This window comes from Capricornis sumatraensis, chromosome 8 (genome assembly GCF_032405125.1).
Source record: "Capricornis sumatraensis isolate serow.1 chromosome 8, serow.2, whole genome shotgun sequence".
NCBI lineage: Eukaryota > Metazoa > Chordata > Mammalia > Artiodactyla > Bovidae > Capricornis > Capricornis sumatraensis.
In genome coordinates, this window is record NC_091076.1 from 23,362,041 (window position 1) to 23,385,432 (window position 23,392).

Here is a 23,392-nt window from a genome sequence, read left to right on the forward strand (position 1 = left end):
AAAATAATGTCCTTACTTAAGCCAGTCATTTCCCCAGTATTCAGGTCCATAGGCTTCTTATTTCCCAACAACAAGCACAAAATAAATTATTTTCATAAGCAAACAAAGCAACAACAACAACAAAAAAATACTGAAAAAAAAATACCCATCCTGAGAAAAATTCATGTGACCCAGGGACAAAGCATAGTCAAATTTCTAATTAGAACATTTTCCTTTGTGCCGTGTTTAATTAGACAAAAATAATGAGATAAAGCAGAAGCAAAGTATACTGAGATTAGTAGACTTTAAAACATAAAATTAAATTTAGTCTAGGTGTCTTCATTAAGAAATATACAACTGTAAATAAAGCAATTACTACTTTGAGTTATACTTTCCCATCCAGAAGTATACGTTAATAATCTGTTATGTGCAGGACTGGCTGTGTAAAAGTAAGAAACTTCTTGTCAAAAAAGCAAAATGTGCATTGGCAACAAAAACAAAAATTTTTATACTTAGCCATTATGTAACTTTATATCTCAGGGATTAAATGAAATATATTCTTGCTCAAGGAAGACTGGAAGGAAATGAAGAGAAAACATTCTCTGATTCATGCTTCCAATGGCAGATGTCAGCTAAGACAACCGTAAAGACACAACATCAAACTAATGTTCCCCGATTTAATCATCAGTAGACAAGTCTTCTATTTCAACAGGGAAAAAGTTCAAACTGATAGAAAAGACAGATTTAATAAATTTTTCTGAAGAGTATTAATAAATGGGAGAAAGTGAGGAAAGGAAATTGTGCTAGTGGTAAGAAAAGAGAGACCAATTCTAAAAAGTGGAAATAAATTGTGAGATGACTCAGCTCTCCTTCCACATGGTTAAAAAGAAATAAGATAGTCAACAAAGTTACTATGATTAAACACAGAAACTTTCTGCCCTTGACCAACTTCACAGAGAGAGATACTCTATTCAAAATTATCTCCTACTAAGGGTTTTTCTCAGAGCAGTTTTCACATCTTTATTTCTCAAACTATAGATTAAGGGGTTCATCATAGCAACCACATTGGTGTAAAAGACAGAAGAGATTTTTTCCTCATCCATAGAACCAGCAGAAGATGGTTTGAGATACATGAATGACATTGATCCAAAGAACAGAGAAACAGCAATTATGTGGGAAGTACAAGTGCTGAAGGCTTTGGACCTGCCCTCTGTGGATTTGATTTGGAGAATATTGGTGAGAATGAGACAATAAGAGACAAAGATAGTGAAACTGGGCACAATGATGTTGATTCCCACCACAATGAAAACTACAAGCTCATTGACATAGGTACTTGTGCAGGAGAGCTGGAGCAAAGGGTGGACATCACAGAAATAATGGTTGATGGTGTTTGCATCACAGAAGGTCAGTCTCAGCATGCATCCAGTGTGAGCCATGGCACCAGAAAATGCCATCAAGTAGGAAGCAAGCACAAGGCTGGAACATACTTTAGGGGACATGGCAACATTATACAAAAGTGGGTTACAGATGGCCACATAGCGATCATAGGCCATCGATGTCAGCACATAGCATTCAGAAATGACAAAAAAACAGAAGAAGTAGAGCTGGGTCATGCACCCCATGTAAGAGATAATATTCTTCTTTGATGTGAAGTTAATCAGCATTTTGGGTGTAAACACAGAAGAATAACAGAGATCTATGAAGGACAAGTTAAAGAGGAAAAAGTACATGGGGGTGTGCAGATTTGAATTCAGTGTGATTAGGAATATCAATCCCAAATTTCCCAGAACAGTGATCATATACATTCCTAGGAACAGTAAGAACAGAGGGAGTTGGAGATCAGGTCGGTCTGTTAATCCCAACAGAATGAATTCAGTTACAAAAGAGTCATTTCCAGGAGCCATTCTTCTCTGAGGGAATCTGTGGATACAGGACAAAAGGGTTCCATTAGAGAACAACCCAGCTCTTCCATAGTGTCTCATCCTACAAAAGAGCTCAGTTTTTTTCTTTTTTAGTCACTAAGTTGCGTCCAACTCTTTTGTGACCCCATGGGTTGTAGCCCTCAAGGTTCTTGGGTCCATGGAATTTCCCAGGCAAGAATACTGGAGTGAATTGACATTTCCTTTATCAGAGGTTCTTTCCAACCCAGGGAACAAACCACATCTCTTGCATTAGCAGGAGGGTTCTTTACCACTGAGCCCCAGAGAAGCCCAGCACCAAAGAGTATACACACTGGGAATGCCTGACACTATCCCAACCTGGTCCCATAGAATCTGACTTTACCATTATTACAATACAGAGTGATGTGGACTTGCCCTTTATTAGAGCGGTTACAAGCTAAATATAGCAAAGTACATTACAAACAGCCTACAGAGGGAGGACCAGTCCTGCCATATGCAAGCACACCTGCTGGATAATCCAAAGGGAAGACAGATGGATTAGGATACAATTGTTCTCCTCTCATTTCAACATTTCCTTATTTTCTTCAACTCTTCCCTCACCACTGTAACTGGAGGAAGTAATCCTAGCAACCTGGCCCTGGCTTCTAATGCAGATTAGCTGTGACATGGTCTAAATCAAAAATATGCTTTCTAATCCAAGATGAGGGGACCAGAATCTATAAGAGTTGTTACTCCACTTGTCACAGAGTTAAAAGCCATAAAGTTAGAAGAGTGAGAGTTACACATACTTAGAGGAAACTTCTGACTGATATGTCCTTTGAGCCCCCTCCGACAGATTCATCCACCAACTTCACTTGACTCCCAGAACTACACAAAATGAGAAAAAATGGACCCTGAATTTTCATCTCAGAACAAGGAATAAGTTTGCAAATTGAATTCAGCATGTAAGATGAATTCAGAAACTCACCCTCGTTAGGGCAGAAAACCTTGGGGCTGGCTCCATTATCGTTAGTCTTCACCTTGCTGGTATTGGAAATGCAATGTCAGGTTCTTGAGGCTTGATTCCTTTGACTCTAAAATGAGACAGCATTGGCATATGCCCTCAAAAACTTTATGAACTACCATAATTTCTGGTTATTTTCAGTCCCCTCAAGAGGTGGAGGAAAATAAAGCATTTTATTACCACACTCGCAACTTGATTAAACACAGAAGATTTAATATGAGTGTAATGATGTAAGGTACATGGTTAAAAACAGACTAGAGGTTTGCTTCAACAATTCCCCAGGAATTCAATCACATATCAAACAAAAAAAAAAGAGAAGGAAACTATATACATGGTTCATGATCTGTCTTTAGTTCCTTAGGGACTCACTCTTTTAACCATTTTCACTTTACTCTAGGGATTGAACATCCTCAGGTGGATCAAAGTAAATTCCTGTCTCCTCATTATCTACACATCTGAAGAGAAAGCTAGTGCATTGCTTCATTCCCTCTTTATGTCCATTTCTTAAATGAATGTGTTTTCTCGAAGGGTCCCATTTTCAAGTTTCTTTATTTCTTTATCTCAATGTTTTCAAATGTTGAAATAACTCATTTCAGATGTTCTGTCTGCAGGAAATTGCTGAAATAATTTGCAATACTCTATGTCCCTTTGACGGGGGCTTCCCTCATAGCTCAGTTGGTAGAGTCTGCCTGCAATGCAGGAGACCCTGGAGAAGGGAATGGCAACTCACTCCAGTATTCTTGCCTGGAAAATCCCATGGACAGAGGAGCCTGGCAGGCTACAGCCTAAGGGGTCACAAGAGTTGGACACGACTAAGCATACAGCACAGATGTCCCTCCTATATTTTATACACTTACAGTTTATAACTCTAACACACACCTGAAATTTCTTCCTGATTCTCCTGTTGGGTCACTTTCTGAAAAAATTCAGTAACTGAGGTTATCAGTTTCTTCTCATTATAGAAAACACTAGGGACTACAGAGTTAGATGGTTGTGAATCTTGCCTTCCTTCTTCCAACATTAAACTCTAACAGTTGCACAGTTAAGTTGCGCAGTCATTTTTTTCTACAATATTCTGTCAGAATAAAAACTAATATGAAAGAACATTTACCTTATCTAAAAATGAAACAAATTTAACTTCCATTTTGAGGCTTCTCAAATGGCAGAGTGTGACCAGCTTTAAAACTACTGGACCATTCAGGAATGACCTAAATCAAATCCTTTATGATTATACAGTAGAAGTGAGAAATAGATTCAAGGGATTAGATCTGATAGACAGAGTGCCTGATGAACTATGGATGGAGGTTCATGACACTGTACAAGAGACAGGGAGAAGACCATCCCCATGAAAAAGAAATGCAAAAAAGCAAAACGGCTATCTGATGAGGCCTTACAAATAGCTGAGAAAAGAAGAGAAGCAAAAAGCAAAGGAGAAAAGGAAAGATATACCCATTTGAATGCAGAGTTCCAAAGAATAGCAAGGAGAGATAAGAAAGCCTTCCTCAGTGATCAATGCAAAGAAATAGAGGAAAACAACAGAATGGGAAAGACTAGAGATCTCTTCAAGAAAATTAGAGATACCAGGGGAACATTTCATGCAAAGATGGGTTCAATAAAGGACAGAAGTGGTATGGGTCTAAGAGAAGCAGAAGATATTAAGAAGAGGTGGCAAGAATACACAGAAGAACTGTACAAAAAAGATCTTCATGACCCAGATAATCATGATGGTGTGATCACTCACCTAGAGCCAGACATCCTGGAATGCAAAGTTAAGTGGGCCTTAGGAAGCATCACTATGAACAAAGCTAGTGGAGGTGATGGAATTCCAGTTGAGCTTTTTCAAACCCTAAAAGATGATGCAGTGAAAGTGCTGCACTCAAAATGCCAGCAAATTTGGAAAACTCAGCAGTGGCCACAGGACTGCAAAAGGTCAGTTTTCATTCCAATCCCAAAGAAGGGCAATGCCAAAGAATGCTCAAACTACCACATAAATGCACTCATCTCACACTCTTACAAAGTAATGGCCAAAATTCTCCAAGCCAGACTTCAACTGTACGTGAACCATGAACTTCCACATGTTCAAGCTGGTTTTAGAAAAGGCAGAGGAACCAGAGATCAAATTGCTAACATCCATTGGATTATCGAAAAAGCAAGAGAGTTCCAGAAAAACATCTCTTTCTGCTTTATTGACTATGCCAAAGCCTTTGACTGTGTGGATCATAATAAACTGTGGAAAATTCTGAAAGAGATGGGAATACCAGACCACCTGACCTGCCTCTTGAGAAACCTATATGCAGGTCAGGAAGCAACAGTTAAAACCGGACATGAAACAACAGACTTGTTCCAAATAGGAAAAGGAGTACATCAAGGCTGTATATTGTCACCCTGCTTATTGAACTTATATGCAGAGTACCTCATGAGAAACGCTGGGCTGATGAATGAAGCACAAGTTGGAATCAAGATTGCTGGGAGAAATATCAATAGCCTCAGAAATGCAGATGACACCACCCTTATGGCAGAAAGTGAAGAATAACTAAAGAGCCTCTTGAAAGTGAAATAGGAGAGTGAAAAAGTTGTCTTGAGGCTCAACATTCAGAAGAGTAAGATCTTGGCATCCAGTCCCATCACTTCATGGCAAATAGATGGGGAAACAATGGAAACAGTGAGAGACTTTATTTTGGGGGGCTCCAAAGTCACTTCAGAAGGTGATTGTAGACATGAAATTAAAAGATGCTTACTCCTTGGAAGAAAAGTTATGACCAAATTAGATAGCATATTCAAAAGCAGAGATATATCTTTGCCAACAAAGGTCCATCTAGTTAAGGCTATGGTTTTTCCAGTAGTCATGTAAGGATGTGAGAGTTGGACTCTAAAGAAAGCTGAGTGCCAAAGAATTGATGGTTTTCAACAGTGGTGTTGGAGAAGACTCTTGAGGGTCCCTTAGACTGCAAGGAGATCCAACCTGCCCATCCTAAAGGAAATCAGTCCTGGATAGTCATTGGAAGGACTGTTGTTGAAGCTGAAACTCCAGTACTTTGGCCACCTGGTGCGAAGAACTGACTCACTAGTAAAGACCCTGATGCTGGGAAGGATTGAAGGAGGGGAGGGGAGAAGGGGATGACAGAGGATGAGATGGTTGGATGGCATCACCGACTCAATGGACATGAGTTTGAGTAAACTCTGTGGGTTGGTGATGGACAGGGAGGCCTGGTATGCTTCAGTCCATGGTGTCACAAAGAGTCAGACATGACTGAGCAACTGAACTGAACTGATGGAAAACATATTGGTAATTGTTTTTCCTTCTATTTTCACTTCCTGTTATCTCCTTGGAAGAAGGCTTTTAGTTCTATGGAGGAATATTAATAGGTAAGGGAAGTAGCTTTTCTAGGAACGAGTTCAAGAGAGAAAGAGTGTAAAAGTTCTTACCTTTACCTCTCTATCCTCTGTCTTACTGTTCACGATGGTCACAAATGATGAAAATTGTAGTTTAAAAATATTATAACACCATGCTCACCTCTGTTTTTGATCAATGGAAATAAAATTATTTTATTTTATTTTTTTAATATAAATTTATTTATTTTAATTGGAGGTTACATTTAGAGCACAGATATGAATTCACTGCATTTACATACACACATGTGAGGGGAAAACATATATATATATATATCTCAGGGAGTCTGAAAATAAGCCACTCCATTATGTTCACTTGATTTTCAACAGGGATGCCAAGATTATGTGGTAGAGAGAGAAGTCTTTTCAACAAAACCTACTAAAATAATTAAGTCCATTTTAAAAGAATGAATTTGGAGCACTGCACAAAGTAAGAAAGTTAATTCATAATAAACCTTATATCTAATTATAAAAGGTAATATTATTAAACTCTTAGAAGAAAACATCAGAGTAAATCTTTTTGATTTTGGGACGGACAATGGTTCTTAGACATGACTGCTGCTGCTGCTGGTAAGTCACTTCAGTCGTGTCCGACTCTATGCAACCCCATAGACGGCAGCCCACCAGGCTCCCCCGTCCCTGGGATTCTCCAGGCAAGAACATTGGAATGGGTTGCCATTTCTTTCTCCAATGCATGAAAGTAAAAAGTGAAAGTGAAGTTGCTCAGTCGTGTCTGACACTTAGCGACCCCATGGACTGCAGCCCACCAGGCTCCTCTGTCCATGGGATTTCTCAGGCAAGTGTACTGGAGTGGGGTGCCATTGCCTTATCCGTAGATATGACTAATAAAGGACAAATGAAAACAGAACAAAACAAAACAAAAAAAGTGGATGCTGAACATTATGAAATTAAAAACTTTTGGGTTTCAAAGATATCATCAAGAGCATGGAGGGCTAACACAATGGAAGAATTGCTTATAAATGATATATCTGATAAGTACATAATATCCAAGATATATTCAAATCCAAACACATGGAATTTTTTTTCCATTTTATTCATTTCTTCTGGGTTTTGAAATATAATCTGCTTCCTTGTTGGCTTAGATGCTGAAAAATCTGCCTGCAATTCAGGAGACCTCGATTCAACCCCTGGGATGGAAAGATCCCCTGGATAAGGGAATGGCTACCTACTGCAGTATTCTTACCTGGAGAATTCCATGGAGTTTCTGGGCTACAGTCTGTGGGATCACAAAGAGTAGGACATTACTGATAAACTAACACTTTCACTTTTTTTCATACAGCATTGTGTAAGTTTAAGGTGTACAGTATAATGATTTGATTTACATGCATCATGAAGCAATAACCACAATAAGAACATCCATCATCTGATATGGATACAAAATAAAAAGTAAAAAAGTATCCTTTTTCAGTATCATGCATCAAACCTGGGATGGTACGGGGAGGGAAGAGGGAGCGGGGTTCAGGATGGGGAACACGTGTATACCTGTGGTGGATTCATGTTTATGTATGGCAAAACCAATACAATATTGTAAAGTAATTAACCTCTAATTAAAATAAATAAATTTATATATATTTTAAAAAAGTATCCTTTTTCTTTGTAATGAGAACTCTAAGGATTTCCTCTCTTAACAACTTTCACAGAAAACATTTAGCAGTGTTATTTGTATTTATCATATTGTATATTACATCTAGTACTTATTTATCTTAGAACTGGATATTTGTCCTATCTTTATCCACTTGCTCTTCTCTCCAGATCCCTGCCTTTGGTAACCATAAATCTGATCTGTTTTTCTGTACATTTGTTAGTTTGTTTGCTTTTAAGGTATAAGTTACCAACAATATTATATTAGTTTCTAATGGGTAATTACTTTGCCAACAAAGGTCCATCTAGTCAAGGCTATGGTTTTTCCAGTGGTCATGTATGGATGTGAGGGTTGGACTGTGAAGAAAGCTGAGTGCCGAAGAATTGATGCTTTTGAACTGTGATGTTGGAGAAGACTCTTGAGAGTCCCTTGGACTACAAGGAGGTCCAACCAGTCCATCCTAAAGGAGATCTGTCCTGGGTGTTCATTAGAAGGGCTGATGCTAAAGCTGAAACTCCTGTGTTCTGACCACCTCATGCGAAGAGTTGATTCATTGGAAAAGATCCTGATGCTGGGAGGCATTGGGGGCAGGTGGAGAAGGGGACGACAGAGGATGAGATGGCTGGATGGCATCACCAACTCGATGCACATGAGTTTAAGTAAACTCTGGGAGTTGGTGATGGACAGGGAGGCCTGGCATGCTGCGTTCATGGGGTCGTGAAGAGTCGGACATGACTGAGTGACTGAACTGAACTGAATGAGTAATAAGCTGATTTGCTATCTCTATACACTTTGAAATTAACATCAATATGTCTTGTTACCAACTTTAACCATTCAAAGATACTACATAATAATCAGCTATATTCCCCACACTGTTCATGCTTATCACTTTTTTTTTTTTTTTGCAACTGGAAGATTATATCTCTTAAAGTCTCTCACCAACTTCTCTCCTGCCCCCTCTTCCTTCCCTCTGGCAACAGTCTGTTTATTCTCTGTATCTGTAACAATTTCTGCTTGCCTACATTGTTTATTTTTTCTGTTTTGTAGATTCCTAATATAAGTGAAATCATACAGTATTTGTCTTTTTCTATCTGACCTATTTCACTTAACATTCTCTAAGTTCATTTATGTTGTCTCAAATAGCAATATTTCATTCTTTTTTATGTATGAGAAGTATTCCATTGTATAAATATATACCATGTCTCCTTTATCCAATCATCCGTAATATCACTGTGACTTTAGGCATACATATCTTGGCCAATAATACTTCAATGAACTTCAGGGTATATATATATTTTTGAATTAGTGATTTTGTTTCCTTTAGGTAAATACTCAGGAGTGGAGTGTCTGGACTGTATAGTTCTATTTTTAATTTTTGAGGAACTTTCATACTGTTTTCCGTTGTGTTTACATGCCACCAACAGTGCATGAGGATTCCCTTTTCTGTACATCTTTACCAACAATTTTTGCTTATTGCCTCTTTGTTTGCCATTCTGACAGTAATGAGGTATCTCCTTGGATTTGATTTCCATTTCTCTGAAGATAAGTGAAGCTGAACATCATTTCATGGGTCTGGTAGTCATCCAGATGTCTTTGAAAAAATACACTTTTGCCCATTTTTTAATTGGGTTCTTTGTTTTCTAGATGCTGAGTAATACAGGTTATTTTTATATTTTGGATATTATTAGCCTGTTTTCAGACATAATGTTTTCAAATATCTTCTCCCATTCAGTAGACTGTGTTTGTATTTTGCTAAGTTTCTTGTGCTCTACAATGTCTTTTCAATCTGATGCAGTCCCTTCTGCTTAATTTTGCTTTTATTTCTTAGGCTGAGGAGACATATCCAAAAAACTTTTTTGATACTGCTGTAAACTTTTCTGATACTCACCTTGAGAAAAAGTCATATACAACCCAAAGACAAAGTTTGAAAATCAACTTTCAAATTAGAGTATTTTCTCCTTTCCATGTTTACTGAAATAAAAACAATGACATAAAGTAGAAGCAAATTACTACTCTGAACTTAGCTCTCACATCCAGGTAATATATTTTAACAATATGTTATGTGCAGGAATGGATATGCAAACTAAGAAAAAATTTTTCCAGGAAAATATCATGTGTAATGTTTAGAGAAGTAAAGTGGTTTATACTTAGCAGTCATTATGGAACCTTTCATCTCAGGCATTTAAGTAGATGCAGTCTTTCTCAAGGAAGATTGAAAAGACGGGAAGAGAAAAAATCGTCTAATTCATACTTCCAATGGCAAGTGGCAGATAAGACATCCTTAATGACACTATGTCACCCTAATGTTCCATGTTTCATCATCTATAGAGCAGTTTTCTATTTCCAGAGGGGAAATATGTTCAAACTGAGAAGAAAAAAAAAAGCAAGAGGTAATATTTTTTTCTAATTAGTGTTAATAAATGGGAGACTGTGAGAAATTCAGCAAATGGTTAGGTAAGAGAGAAGTATGGCTCTACACAGAGTGGAAATAAATTGAGAGATGACTCAGATTTCCTTCTACCTGGTTAAAAAGAAACAAAAAGATTGTCAACAAAATTATTAAATACAGAACCTTTCTGCCTTGTGACCAACTGCACAGAGAGATATTCTATCAATTCAAAATTCTCTCCTACTCAGAGATTTTCTCAGAGCAGCTTTCTCAAGCTGCAGATTAAAGGGTTCATCATGGCAACACATTGGTGTAAAGAGAGAAGAGACTTCTTTCATCCATAGACCCAGCAGATGAAGGTTTGAGATACATAAATGTATATGATCCAAAGAAAAGAGAAACAGCAATGATGTGGGGATAGCAGGTACTGAAGGTTTTGGACCTGCCCTCTATGGAGCTTATGTGGAAGATGTTGGTGAGGATGAGACCATAAGAGACAAAGATGGTGAAACTGGGCACAATGATGTTGATGCCCACCACAGTGAAAATTACCAGCTCATTGATGTGGCTACCTGTGCAGGAGAGCTTGAGCAGAGGAAAGACATCACAGAAATAATGGTTGATGTTTGTATCACAGAAGGTCAGTCTCAGTATGCATGCAGTGTGAACCATGACATCAGAAAATGCCATTAAGTAGGAAACAAGCATAAGTGTGGAACACACTCCTAAAGTATAGGGACATGACAACATTTTACAAGAGTAATTTACAGATGGCTACATAACAGTCATAGGCCATTGGTGTCAGCAGATAGCATTCAGTAATGATGAAAAAATGGAAAAAGTAGAGCTGAGTCTTGCATCCCATATAAGAAATAATATCCATCTTTGATAAGAAGTTAATCAGCATTTTGGGTGTAAATACATAAGAATAACAGAGGTATATGAAGGACAAGTTAAAGAGGAAAAAGTCCATGGGGGTGTGTAGGTGTGAATTCAATGCAAGTAGCATTATAAGTCCCAAATTTCCCAGCACAGTGACCATGTACATTCCTAGGAACAGGAAGAACAGAGGGAGTTGGAGATCATGTCAGTCTGTTAATCCCAACAGATTGAATTCAGTCACAAAGGAGACATTTCCAGGAGCCATTCTTCTCTAAGGGAATCTGTGGATACAGGAGAAAATTGTTCCATTAGAGAACAACTCAGCTCTTCCCATAGTGTCTCATCCTACGAAAGAGTATTTTGCTGTTGTTGAGTTTCTAAGTCATGTCCGAGCCTTTTGTGACTTCATGGACTGGTTCCATATCCATGGGATTTCCCAGGCAAGAATACTAGAGTGGGTTGCCATTTCCTTCTCTGGGTGATCTTCCTGACCCAGGGATTGAACCTGCATCTCCTACATTAGAAGATGGATTCTACCACTGAGCCACTAGGAAAGTTCAGCACTAAAGAGTACAAACACTGTGGATGCCTGACACTATCCCAACCTACTCCCATAGAATCTGCCTTTACCTTTATCACTATACAGTGATGTGTATTTAGCTTTTATAAGCTAAATATAGCAAAGGATATCACAAACAGCTTACAGAGGAAAGGCCAGTGCTACCATATGCAAACATACCAGCTGAAAAAAACAAGAGAGAAGAGGGGTGGCTTAGGACACTATCATTCTACTCTCAACTCAACATTTCCTCATTCACTTGAGGTCTTCCCTCATCAGTAGAACTGCAAGCAGTGACCCTAGCAACTAGGTGCTGGCTTCTAATACACCTTAGACTTCATATGGTTAGAACCAAGAATTCTGTTTGTAATTCAAGAAAATAGTCTATGAGAATTAAGTAACTTCCCTTGTCACAAAGCAAAAGCCATAAATGTAAAAGAGTAAGAGCTTTATTGTCTTGGAGGAAACTTCCTGACTGATATGATTTAAGCCCACTCATGTTTTGGAACATTCTCTGATCCCTCTCCAACAGATCCCCTGGGATCACTTCAGTCTTAGAACTACACAAAATGAGAAAGACTAGGCATACATTAGATTCCTCAATTTTCATCTCAAAACAAAGAATGAGTATTGTAAATTAAATTAGGTATGTAAGTTGAATTCAGAAACTCACCCTTCTTAGTTCAGAAAACCACAGAGCTGATTCCCTTATCATTGATTGTCGCTCTGTTGGTATTGGAAACGTAATTTCACGTTCTTGAGGCTTGATTTCCTTGATTCTAAGAGGAGACAACCTAGACATATGCTGAGGAAATGTTTATGATCTAGTGTAATTTCTGATTATGTTGTCCTTTCAAGCAGTGGGAAAAGTCAAAGCCTTTAATTATCACACTTGCTAGTAATTAGACACAGAAAGAGTTAATGTGAGTATAATTATGTAATGCTGTTGGTTAAAAACTGGGTAGAAGCTTTCTAAGTCTCTTCTCTGAGGTGTAGATCATATATATATATGATTTGTCTTTAATTCTTATGGACCTATTGTTTTAATCATTTTTGCTTTACTCTGGGGACTGTGCCTCCCTCAGGTAGATCCAAAGTGAATTCCCACCTCTTCATTATCTTCAACTCTGAAGGGAAATATAGGACACTGCTTCATTCCCTCTCTATGCCCATTTCCTAAATGGACATATTTCTGTTAGAGTCTTACTTCCAGGTCTCTTTATTTCTTTATCTGAAAATTTTCAAATGAAGCAGTTTTCAAGTTTTGCAGCAATATGTTCCATATTATACATGTAAGCATCCTAACTCGATTCCCCTCCTTTTAGTGAGGTCCAAACAGACACAAAGAGCTTCAGTTGCTACAAGAAATGATAATTAAGTTGATTCCTTAATCTATTGCCAAATGTAAACTTTAGAAGTGTTATTTAAACTTCTATATTATTTTATCCACAATATTCTGATAGAATGAAATCTAATTTGACAGAAAGTTTATTTTTTCTAAAAATGAAACAAATTGCATTTTGAGGCTTCTCAAATGGAAATCTTGTGACCAACTTTAACATATTTTTGGCACGTCAAATAATGGTAAAATACAAAACAGAGTGGCTGTACTTCTGTATGCCTTTAAGGGTTCCCAAGTGGTTTAATTATTATCTACTTTTTTAGATACACATTTTTCTCAATAAGGAAAAGAAGTTTATAAAATGGGGTAAAATATAAATGAAGAAAAGTTCCAACTGGGTCAACTATTTTTTAAATATAGGACTTGATATGTGAAAATAATATATGTTGATATTAAGATCAAGGGATATGGTATGAGTGCCATTGAAAATGATAAAGGATATAACAAGGAGTTAAAAACTGTAAGTCAATGTTGAACATCAAAAAATAAAAAAAAAGCAAGCATATCAATGTTGCTAAATTCATAACATGTAACCCTTCAGAGGATATTCAGTTCAGTTCAGCTTAGTCGCTCAGTTGTGTCTGACTCTCTGCGACCCTGTGAGCTGCAGCAAGCCAGGCCTCCCTGTCCAACACCAACTTCCAGAGCTTATCCAAACTCATGTCTGTTGAGGTGATGCCATCCAACCATCTCATCCTCTGTCGTCCCCTTCTCCTCCTGCCTTCAATCTTTCCCAGCATCAGGGTCTTTTTAAATGAAGCAGCTCTTCGCATCAGGTGGCCAAAGTATTGGAGTTTCATCTTCAACATCAGACCTTCCAGTGAACACCCAGGACTGATCTTCTTTAGGATGGACTGGTTGGATGTCCTTGCTGTCCAAGGGACTCTCAAGAGTCTTTTCCAACACCACAGTTCAAAAGTATCAATTCTTCTGTGCTGATCCCTCTTTATAGTCAAACTCTCACATGCATAGATGACTACTGAAAAAACCATAGCCTTGACTAGACAGGCCTTTGATGGCAAAGTAATGTGTCTGCTTTTTAATATACTGTCTTGGTTGGTCATAACGTTCCTTCCAAGGAGCAAGCATCTTTTAATTTCATGGCTGTAATCACCATCTTCAGTGATTTTGGAGCCCCCCAAAACAAAGTCTCTCACTGTTCCAGTGAGAAGAACACTCATCTATTCCTCATCTATTTGCCATGAAGTGATGGGACCTGATGCCATGATCTTAGTTTTCTGAATGTTGAGCTTTAAGCCAACTTTTTCACTCTCTTCTTTCACTTTCCTCAAGAGGCTCTTTAGTTCTTCTTCACTTTCTGCCATAAGGTTAGTATCATCTGCATATCTGAGGTTATTGATATTCTCCCAGCAATCTTGATTCCAGCTTGTGCTTCATCCAGCCCAGCATTTTGCATGATGTACTCTGCATGTAAGTAAGCCAAATAAGCAGGGTGACAATAAACAGCCTTGACATACTCCTTTTCCTATTTGGAACCAGTCTGTTGTTCCATGTCCAGTTCTAACTGTTGCTTCCTGACCTGCATATAGGTTTCTCAAGAGGCAGGTCAGGTGGTCTGGTATTCCCATCTCTTTCAGAATTTCCCACAGTTTTTTGTGATCCACACAGTCAAATGCTTTGGCATAGTCAATAAAGCAGAAAGAGATGTTTTTCTGGAACTCTCTTGCTTTTTTGATGATCCAGCGGATGTTGGCAACTTGATCTTTGGTTGCTCTGCCTTTTCTAAAACCAGCTTGAACATCTGGAAGTTCACTGTTCACGTATTCCTGAAGCCTGGCTTGGAGAATTTTAAGCATTACTTTACTGCGTGTGAGATGAGTGTGATTGAGAGGGAGTTTGAGCATTCTTTGGCATTTCCAAAGAATTTACCAAAATTATCATCAATATATGTACCACATCTTTATCCAATCATCTGTAAATAAACATTTATATTGTTTTCATATCATGTCTATTGTGAATATTGCTGCTTTGAATATAGGAGTACATGTATCTTTTGGAATTGCATTTTGACTGGATATATGCCTTTGAGTGGGGTTGCTGGATCTAAGGTGATACTCTTGGCATGTATGAATAAAAGCATAGTGGTTTTATTTATTGACAAGAGTGAGGGAAAGAGATGATGATAAGCACTGAGATGTAACATATTTCTTTCTGCAGGCCATTATAAAACTTGGTACTTTGAGTGAAATTGAATACAGGAATTTATAACACAGTGACATGCTTTATTTATTTATTTATTTATTTATTGACATACTTAAAAAAAAATGATCTTGGTTACTGTGTTGGGGATAGACTGTATGAGGCAATGGATGAATCAAGGATTTAGTTAGGAGGACTTACCTTGTAGTAATAAAAGCAAGAAATAACATTTTCTCAAATTTAGGTGGTTGTATCAGATCTGTGTTATATAGTGTAATTATGAATGTATTAAAAGTAGTCATATTTTATTGTATGATGTTTAAAAACTTTTGTTGGGGAAGAAATACCTTAAGCAAACCAGGGACTAATAATAGATCAGTGAAATATATAGTTTAATGATGGTGACAAATATTAAACTAATATCTATTATTGACAAATTATAATAATATAAAATGTATTGAATATATTCAGTCTCCTACCCCATTTGTGGCACAGAGCTCCTAAAACTCTTGGAATTCAAGGGATGACAAAGATAAAGGTATGCTTGGTAATGTTAATGAGGTGACTTTGGGGCCTCATCTAAGGATGCTGACTGGTTGCCATAAGAACCAACCTTGTTATTAGGGGGTTGGAGTTTCCAGTCTCTTCCTAGAACTTCTAGAATTCCATGGAGGGGAGAGGGATTGAAGATTGGTTTCAATCACCAATGGCCAATGATTAATCAATCATGCCTGTGCAATGAAGCCTCCATTAAACCTCAGATTGATGGGATTCCAAGAGCTTCTGGGTTGATGAAAGTGTAGAGATGCTGGGAGAGCTGTGTACCTGAGAAGGGCATGGAAGCTCCATACTCTTTATGCAAACCTTGCCCTATTCATCTCTTCTATCCAGATGTTCATCTATATCCTATATCAGATCATTTTATAATAAGCTGGTAACTATTAGTAAACTTTTCTTCTGTTCTGTGAGCCACTCTAGCTGATGAATCAAACTTGAGGAGGGGGTCCATGGGATACATGCTGGGAATTTATCCCATTAAAATAAAAGTACTGAAATATCAAGTGTATGTACAATATTGAATATTTTAGCATTGCTGTTGGATAGAAATTATGGATCTCTATCAATGGGGACTGGTTTGATGTATTAGAATATATCCACAACATAGACTTTTACAGACATTTTAGTATAATTCTGTTAGATGAAAAGAGAAAAGGGTCAAAAATATGAAGTTTGTAATCAATTGTAAAGTCTTTATAGTTGTAATTATTTTTTATATCAGTGAGTAGGAAGATATAGAAAGGTGTTTTTGGTTATAAACATGGATAATTGAGAGTGACTGATGGATGGGAGATCATATAGGAAGGAGAGTGCTAAGGAAAAGGAAATGATATGCTTTTAATATATAAAGTATGCATCATTTGGTCACTTATGCCATAATGTTAAAAACATGTATGTGCGGGAAGATGTGCATGTCATATTTTTGTTTTGTTTTTTTTGTTATAATATAAATTTATTTATATTAATTGGAGGGTAATTACTTTACAATATTGTATTGGTTTTGCCATACATCAACATGAATCTGCCACGGGTGTACACGTGTTCCCCATCCTGAACCCCCTTCCCACCTACCTCCCCATATCATCCCTCTGGGTCATCCCAGTGCACCAGCCCCAAGCATCCTGTATCATGCATCAAACCTGGACTGATGATTCATTTCATATATGATATTATACATGTTTAAATGCCATTCTCCTAAATCATCCCACCCTTGCCCTCTCACACAGACTCCAAAAGACTGTTCTATACATCTGTGTCTCTTTTGATGTCTTGCATCCAGGGTTATCGTTACCATCTTTCTAAATTCCATATATATGCCTTAGTATACTGCATTGGTGTTTTTCTTTCTGGCTTACTTCACTCTGTATAATCGGCTCCAGTTTCATCCATCTCATTAGAAATGATTCACATGTATTCTTTTTAATGGCTGAGTAATACTCCATTGTGTATATGTACCACAGCTTTCTTATCCATTCATCTGCTGATGGACATCTAGGTTGCTTCCATGTCCTGGCTATTATAAACAGAGCTGCAGTGAACATTGTGGTACACGTGTCTCTTTCAATTCTGGTTTCCTCAGTGTGTATGCCCAGCAGTGGGATTGCTGGATCATAAGGCAGTTTTACTTCCACTTTTTAAAGGAATCTCCACACTGTTCTCCATAGTGGCTGTAATAGTTTGCATTCCCACCAACAGTGTAAGAGGGTTCCCTTTTCTCCACACCCTCTCCAGCATTTATTGCTTGTACACTTTTGGATCACAGCCATTCTGACTGGCGTGAAATGGTACCTCACTGTGGTTTTGATTTGCATTTTTCTGATCATGACTGATGTTGAGCATCTTTTCATGTGTTTGTTAGCCATCTGTATGTTTTCTTTGGATAAATGTCTGTTTAGTTCTTTGGCCCATTTTTTGATCGGGTCGTTTAATTTTCTAGAATTGAGCTGCAGGAGTTGCTTGTATATTTTTGAGATTAGTTGCTTGTCATTTGCTTCATTTGCTATTATTTTCTCCCATTCTGAAGCCTGTCTTTTCACCTTGCTTATAGTTTCCTTTGTTGTGCAGAAGCTTTTAATTTTAATTAGATCCTGTTTGTTTATTTTAACTTTTATTTCCAATATTCTGGGTGGTGGGTCATAGAGGATCCTGCTGTAATTTATGTCGGAGAGTGTTTTGCTTATGTTCTCCTCTAGGAGTTTTATAGTTTCTGGTCTTACATTTAGATCTTTAATCCATTTCGACTTTATTTTTGTCTGTGGTGTTAGAAAGTGTTCTAGTTTCATTCTTTTACAAGTGGTTGACCAGTTTTCCCAGCACCACTTGTTAAAGAGATTGTCTTTAATCCATTGTATATTTTTGCCTCCTTTGTCAAAGATAGGTGTCCAAATGTGTGTGGATTTATCTCTGGGCTTTCTATTTTGTTCCATTGATCTATATTTCTGTCTTTGTGCCAGTACTATACTGTCTTGATGATTGTGGCTTTGTAATAGAGCCTGAAGTCAGGCAGGATGATTCCTCCAGTTCCATTCTTCTTTCTCAAGATTGCTTTGGCTATTTGAGGTTTTTTGAATTTCCATACAAATTGTGAAATTATTTGTTCTAGCTCTGTGAAAAATACCGTTGGTAGCTTGATAGGGATTGCATTGAATCTATAGATTGCTTTGGATAGTATACTCATTTTCACTATATTGATTCTTCTTATCCATGAACATGGTATATTTCTCCGTCTATTGGTGTCCTCTTTAGTTTCTTTCACCAGTGTTTTGTAGTGTTCTATATATAGGTCTTTAGTTTCTTTAGGTAGATATATTCCTAAGTATTTTATTCTTTTCGTTGCAATGGTGAATGGAATTTTTTCCTTAATTTCTCTATCTATTTTCTCATTATTAGTGTACAGGAATGCAAGAGATTTCTGTGTGTTGATTTTATATCCTGCAACTTTACTATATTCATTGATTAGGTCTTATAATTTTCTGGTGGAGTCTTTAGGGTCTTCTATGTAAGGATCTTTTCATCTGCAAACAAGAGTTTTACTTCTTCTTTTCCAATTTGTATTCCTTTTATTTCTTTTTCTGTTGATTGCTGTGGCCAAAACTTCCAAAACTATGTTTTATAGTAGTGGTGAAAGTGGGCGCCCTTGTCTCGTTCCTGACTTTAGGGGAAATGCTTTCAGTTTTTCACCATTGAGGATAACGTTTGCTGTGGGTTTGTCATATATAGCTTTTATTATGTTGAGGTATGTACCTTCTATTCCTGCTTTCTGGATAGTTTTTATTTCTATAGGATTAAAAATGTCATTAGCTATGTGTTAGCAATAGTACCCAAAAGTCAAAGAAACAGTAGAAGAAAGACAAAGGAAGAGAAAATCCCTAATATGAAATTTTGAGTGAAATATTGAGCTTCCAAAGACACCAGGGTTAAATTATCTTCATACCGTGTAAACAGTTTCCTAAGTCTATATTTCCTCAAGGATTTGCATGCAGAGGCTCCTGAGAAAATCTCTTTTTCAAATCCCTGAGACCTTGAAACTTGGAATAAAATACATATGATTATATTGAAAATCAAGAGTTGCTGTTTGGATTCCTTTTTGTGACTTAATGATCACCTCTGGGCAAAACAGTAATTAAAAATCATGATCTTCATCTGACTGACTCTCAGAACAAAAGAAATGCTGAGACTTATAAATATTCTGAACCCCTCCACAGGGTTGGAGGAGACGAGGTGAATTCAGTTCTGCTGTCTCTTGCAGCAGAAGATCTCTTCCTCTTTGGAGAGCCTTGGTGGAGGGGAAACCAGAAAGACAGTTCTGATGCCAGTAGGCAAAGAAGAGTGAGTATTGAATCCTTTTTGTTTTTACATCTTCCCCGAGTTCTGGCCCTGAGATAGAGACAACTAATGGGTCTGTGGGAGAGGAAATTAGAAATTAAAGGTATTGCTTAGATTAGTGGGTTTGCAGTGTTTCTAACCTTTATACACTTTAGGGAATTTCTTATGCAGGAGACCCAGGTTCTAGGCCTGACTTAATGGCTTCCTTGTTGTGTATGCTTGGGAAGCCAAAGGTTCTCTCTGAGTCTCTGTTTCCCCAACTCTGCTGTGGACTTGTGATTATGGTCACCCCCTACACAGTGTCCAGTTTGGACTGGTAGCTAGCACAGGGTAGATGAAGTGTGGTGAGTGAACATTAACAAATGCATACTTAAGCAGGTGAAGGAAGAAAAACTGTTAGCGACAAACTGAGGGAAGAAAAGGTGGAAATGCATGCTCTTTTTATATTCTCTTGCATTCTTACATTCTCCTAGTATTACTATGCTGATGCCCTCCAGGCACTTGCTTTTCTCGGTATGAGCAGAGCCAGATCCATTTATTTATTTATTTCTGTAAAATAGTTAAGCCTCAGCAGAGTCTTTGGTCTTCTTGGCTCCTGAATGGACTGGGCATGAGATTGCATGGGGAATCTGAGTTCCGCCTCAAATATGACTCTATTTTCTATCTTTCAGATCCCACTGGAAGAGAATGGATATTGGAAACGCCTCATTGGTCACTGAGTTTATCCTTGTGGGTTTAACTAACCATCCGGAGATCCAGGTACCCCTGTTCTTCCTCTTCTTGGGAATTTACATAATTACCATGGCAGGAAACCTGGGCTTGGTCACTCTAATTAGACTGACTTCTCACCTCCACACTCCAATGTACTACTTCCTCTTTAATTTATCCTGTATTGATCTCTGTTACTCTTCTGTCATCACCCCCAAACTGTTAGTAAACTTTGTATTAAAGAGGAACACCATCTCCTATGCAGGATGCATGACTCAGCTGTTTTTCTACTGCTTCTTTGTCAATGCAGAGTGCTATGTACTGACAGTGATGGCCTATGATCGCTATGTGGCCATCTGCAAGCCCCTGCTGTACAAGGTCACCATGTCCCCTCAGGTCTGCTCTCTAATGGCTGTGGTTGTATACTTGGGGGCCTTTATTGCTGCCTGGGCCCACACAGGATGCATGTTGAGGTTGACCTTCTGTGATGCCAACACCATCAACCACTACATGTGTGACATCCTCCCCCTCCTGGAGCTCTCCTGCACCAGCACTCACATCAATGAACTTGTGGTTCTCATCATCGTTGGCTTTGATGTTGGTGTGCCTGGCCTCACCGTCACTGTCTCATATGTTTTTATCCTTTCCAGTATCCTCCACATCAGTTCCACAGAAGGAAGGTCCAAAGCCTTCAGTACTTGTAGCTCACATATAATTGTTGTTTCTGTTTTCTTTGGGTCAGGGGCATTCATGTATCTTCATCCTTCTTCTGTTTTATCCATGAACCAGAAGAAAGTGTCCACCGTATTCTATACCATTTTGGTGCCTATGCTTAATCCTCTGATCTATAGCTTCAGAAATAAGGAGGTTAAGGTTGCCCTGAAAAAAAGCTTCAGTAGAAAAATATTTCTCTGAACTGGAACAGTATTAATTATGATAATAGAATACACCTTTCTTTCAAAATCTTTTTCTTTTCCTATATTGAGTTCTTTCACACAGGATGAAGTGAAGTATAATAGAAAGACTTTGATTTAGAAGGTTGGGTTGAACACTCTGCAAAGTATGGGTATACTGTTACTTTAGTTTTATTGGGAAGAAATTGAAGCAACTTAATATTTGTAGCAAAGAATTGGGGGTCTCATAGTTGTGAAAGATATTTCTTCCTTCTTCTTCCTCTATCTTCCTTCACAGTGTCTTCCTCTTAAAAATCAGAAAGAATATTCACACCTTTTTAAAGCAAGTTGACTAGTTCATAGCAGATAAGAGTGTTCTGATTATGGAAAATTTCTACACAGAAAACAAAAATAGGACTCACATTTGAACTTCAAACCTATGTTTAACTGACAAATATCTCTCTCTGAATACTCTACAGGCACCTGAACTTATAAGAATCAGCTTAATCACAGAAACATCACCAAGCCTACCAAACTCTCTTTTCTTCTGGTCTCTGTCATTGTGAATGGCACCATCTACTTAATTGCTCAAATCCCAAGTTGGTATCTTCTTTGAGCCCCCTCTCTGTACTTGTCTTCCACACCCAATTTATCAATTGCTAACAATTCTTGTCTTATGAACATTTCTCATCATTTCTCATCCAGACACCAGCCTTCCAACTGGCTTCTTCCGTTCTTATCTTTCCCCTTAAAATCTATTCTCCACACTGCAACCAGAATGCTCGTTCCATACTTCAAATAAGATCATATTTACCTTGGTTTACTATGTTCACTGGAATTTCTTTCAAGGTAAAACAAAATTTCTGCAGTAGGCCAAGCAAGAATCTTTCTGTTTGAACCCTGTTCATCTCTCCAGCCTGATGTTCTGTCACTGGAACTCCTTCCTCCCTGTTTCTTCCCAGTGCCGGGGTCCAGCCCCGGTGGATCCAGGGTGATTCAAAGGTGGGGATGGAGTCAGCGTCCTTGGAAATAACTTATTTAATTACAGATAGAGAGAGATTAGAAATGGATAGTGTAGTAGGAAAATTAGTGGAGAAAAGGAGGCTGAATAACCTGGTTTACGTGAAATACCAATCACCACCTACGTAGGCCACAGGAGTCTTTCCGTTCTCCCGAAGGAGAGGAGACACTGAGGCCTCCCCAGTCCAATCTTAGAAGCCCAGGCAAAATAAGCAGGCATGGTGAGTACCCGCATTCCAGATGGAAATTCAGCCAGAAAAACGGGGAGCAAGAAAGCTGGATGAACCTATACTGGCAGGCTAGATAACCTTCAGAGGAGTCTGTAAATTGAAACATTCTTGTCACACCCAGGAATTTTTATTGACTTGGAGCTGCATGTTTACTCCTTCTCCAAGAGAACCAGTGGGGAACAGCCCCCCATAAAGTCAGAGGTGTAGGCTGGAGCATGAAACAGTATAGACTCTGGTTTTGGGGGTAGATGCTCGGGAACAGGGGGTTTCCTGAGGCTTGATCACGCCTTTGCGTATGCCAAGCCTCCTTCCTCATGACCTTTGCCATGGGCGGAGTTCCTCATGCTGGCCCTTGGCACCAGTACCCTGCTAAAGTTTTATTGAACTTTCCCAAATTAAATAAACTCTTGTTCCTTTGTGTTACTTTTCTACAAGCTCTTCTTTTAGTCTGGAACACTTTCATGTACAAAGAAACAGTCCTTTTTCTTACTCAACCTGTTTATCCTTCAGGTATTAGGTTATCCAGAACTCCAGGAGGTCTTTCCTGGACAAAAAGATGGGTAGATGACCTTCAGGGTATATGCTTACCCTCTCCTGGCACATTCCACTGTACTGGAAGTTCTTTCCTACAAAATATTCAATCTCATTCTATGTATTTAATGATAAGAACATTTTAAGTTATTTATTTGCAGGAAAAAGTTTAGTTCAATACAAGGGAATATGTTACATAAGACACATGTTTAGTCAACTTGGATTTTCAAAAGTGGGATGAGAATCACATGATAACTTATGGAGTACATAGAGGGTTTCTCTTGTTTTCATTTTTCTACCTTTTCATGAAAACTCATTTTGCTCACTGAACAATGAGGTTTCCTCCCTGGTTATATTCT

At 38.1% G+C, this 23,392-nt stretch overlaps 2 protein-coding genes and 1 pseudogene across 2 annotated transcripts; 1 reads left to right on the forward strand and 2 right to left on the reverse strand.

The window, feature by feature from the left end:
- Positions 1 to 956: 956 nt before the first annotated feature.
- Positions 957 to 1,886, reverse strand: LOC138083259 (olfactory receptor 8B3-like). The gene has a single exon (XM_068977040.1). It carries the CDS (start codon positions 1,881 to 1,883, stop codon positions 957 to 959), a length of 927 nt encoding a protein of 308 aa, XP_068833141.1. The 5' UTR covers positions 1,884 to 1,886.
- An 8,606-nt stretch (positions 1,887 to 10,492) lies between these two features.
- On the reverse strand, positions 10,493 to 11,412 carry LOC138083483 (olfactory receptor 8B3-like; annotated as a pseudogene).
- Positions 11,413 to 20,332: 8,920 nt separating this feature from the next.
- On the forward strand, positions 20,333 to 21,274 carry LOC138083793 (olfactory receptor 8B8-like). The gene has a single exon (XM_068977697.1). The coding sequence runs from the start codon at positions 20,339 to 20,341 to the stop codon at positions 21,272 to 21,274; it is 936 nt and encodes a 311-aa protein (XP_068833798.1). The 5' UTR covers positions 20,333 to 20,338.
- The last annotated feature ends 2,118 nt before the right edge of the window (positions 21,275 to 23,392 follow it).

Bases quoted from the DNA above. Each gene is read 5' to 3' on its own strand.
- LOC138083259 (XM_068977040.1), bottom strand. From the start codon at position 1,883: ATGGCTCCTGGAAATGACTCTTTTGTAACTGAATTCATTCTGTTGGGA.
- LOC138083793 (XM_068977697.1), top strand. From the start codon at position 20,339: ATGGATATTGGAAACGCCTCATTGGTCACTGAGTTTATCCTTGTGGGT.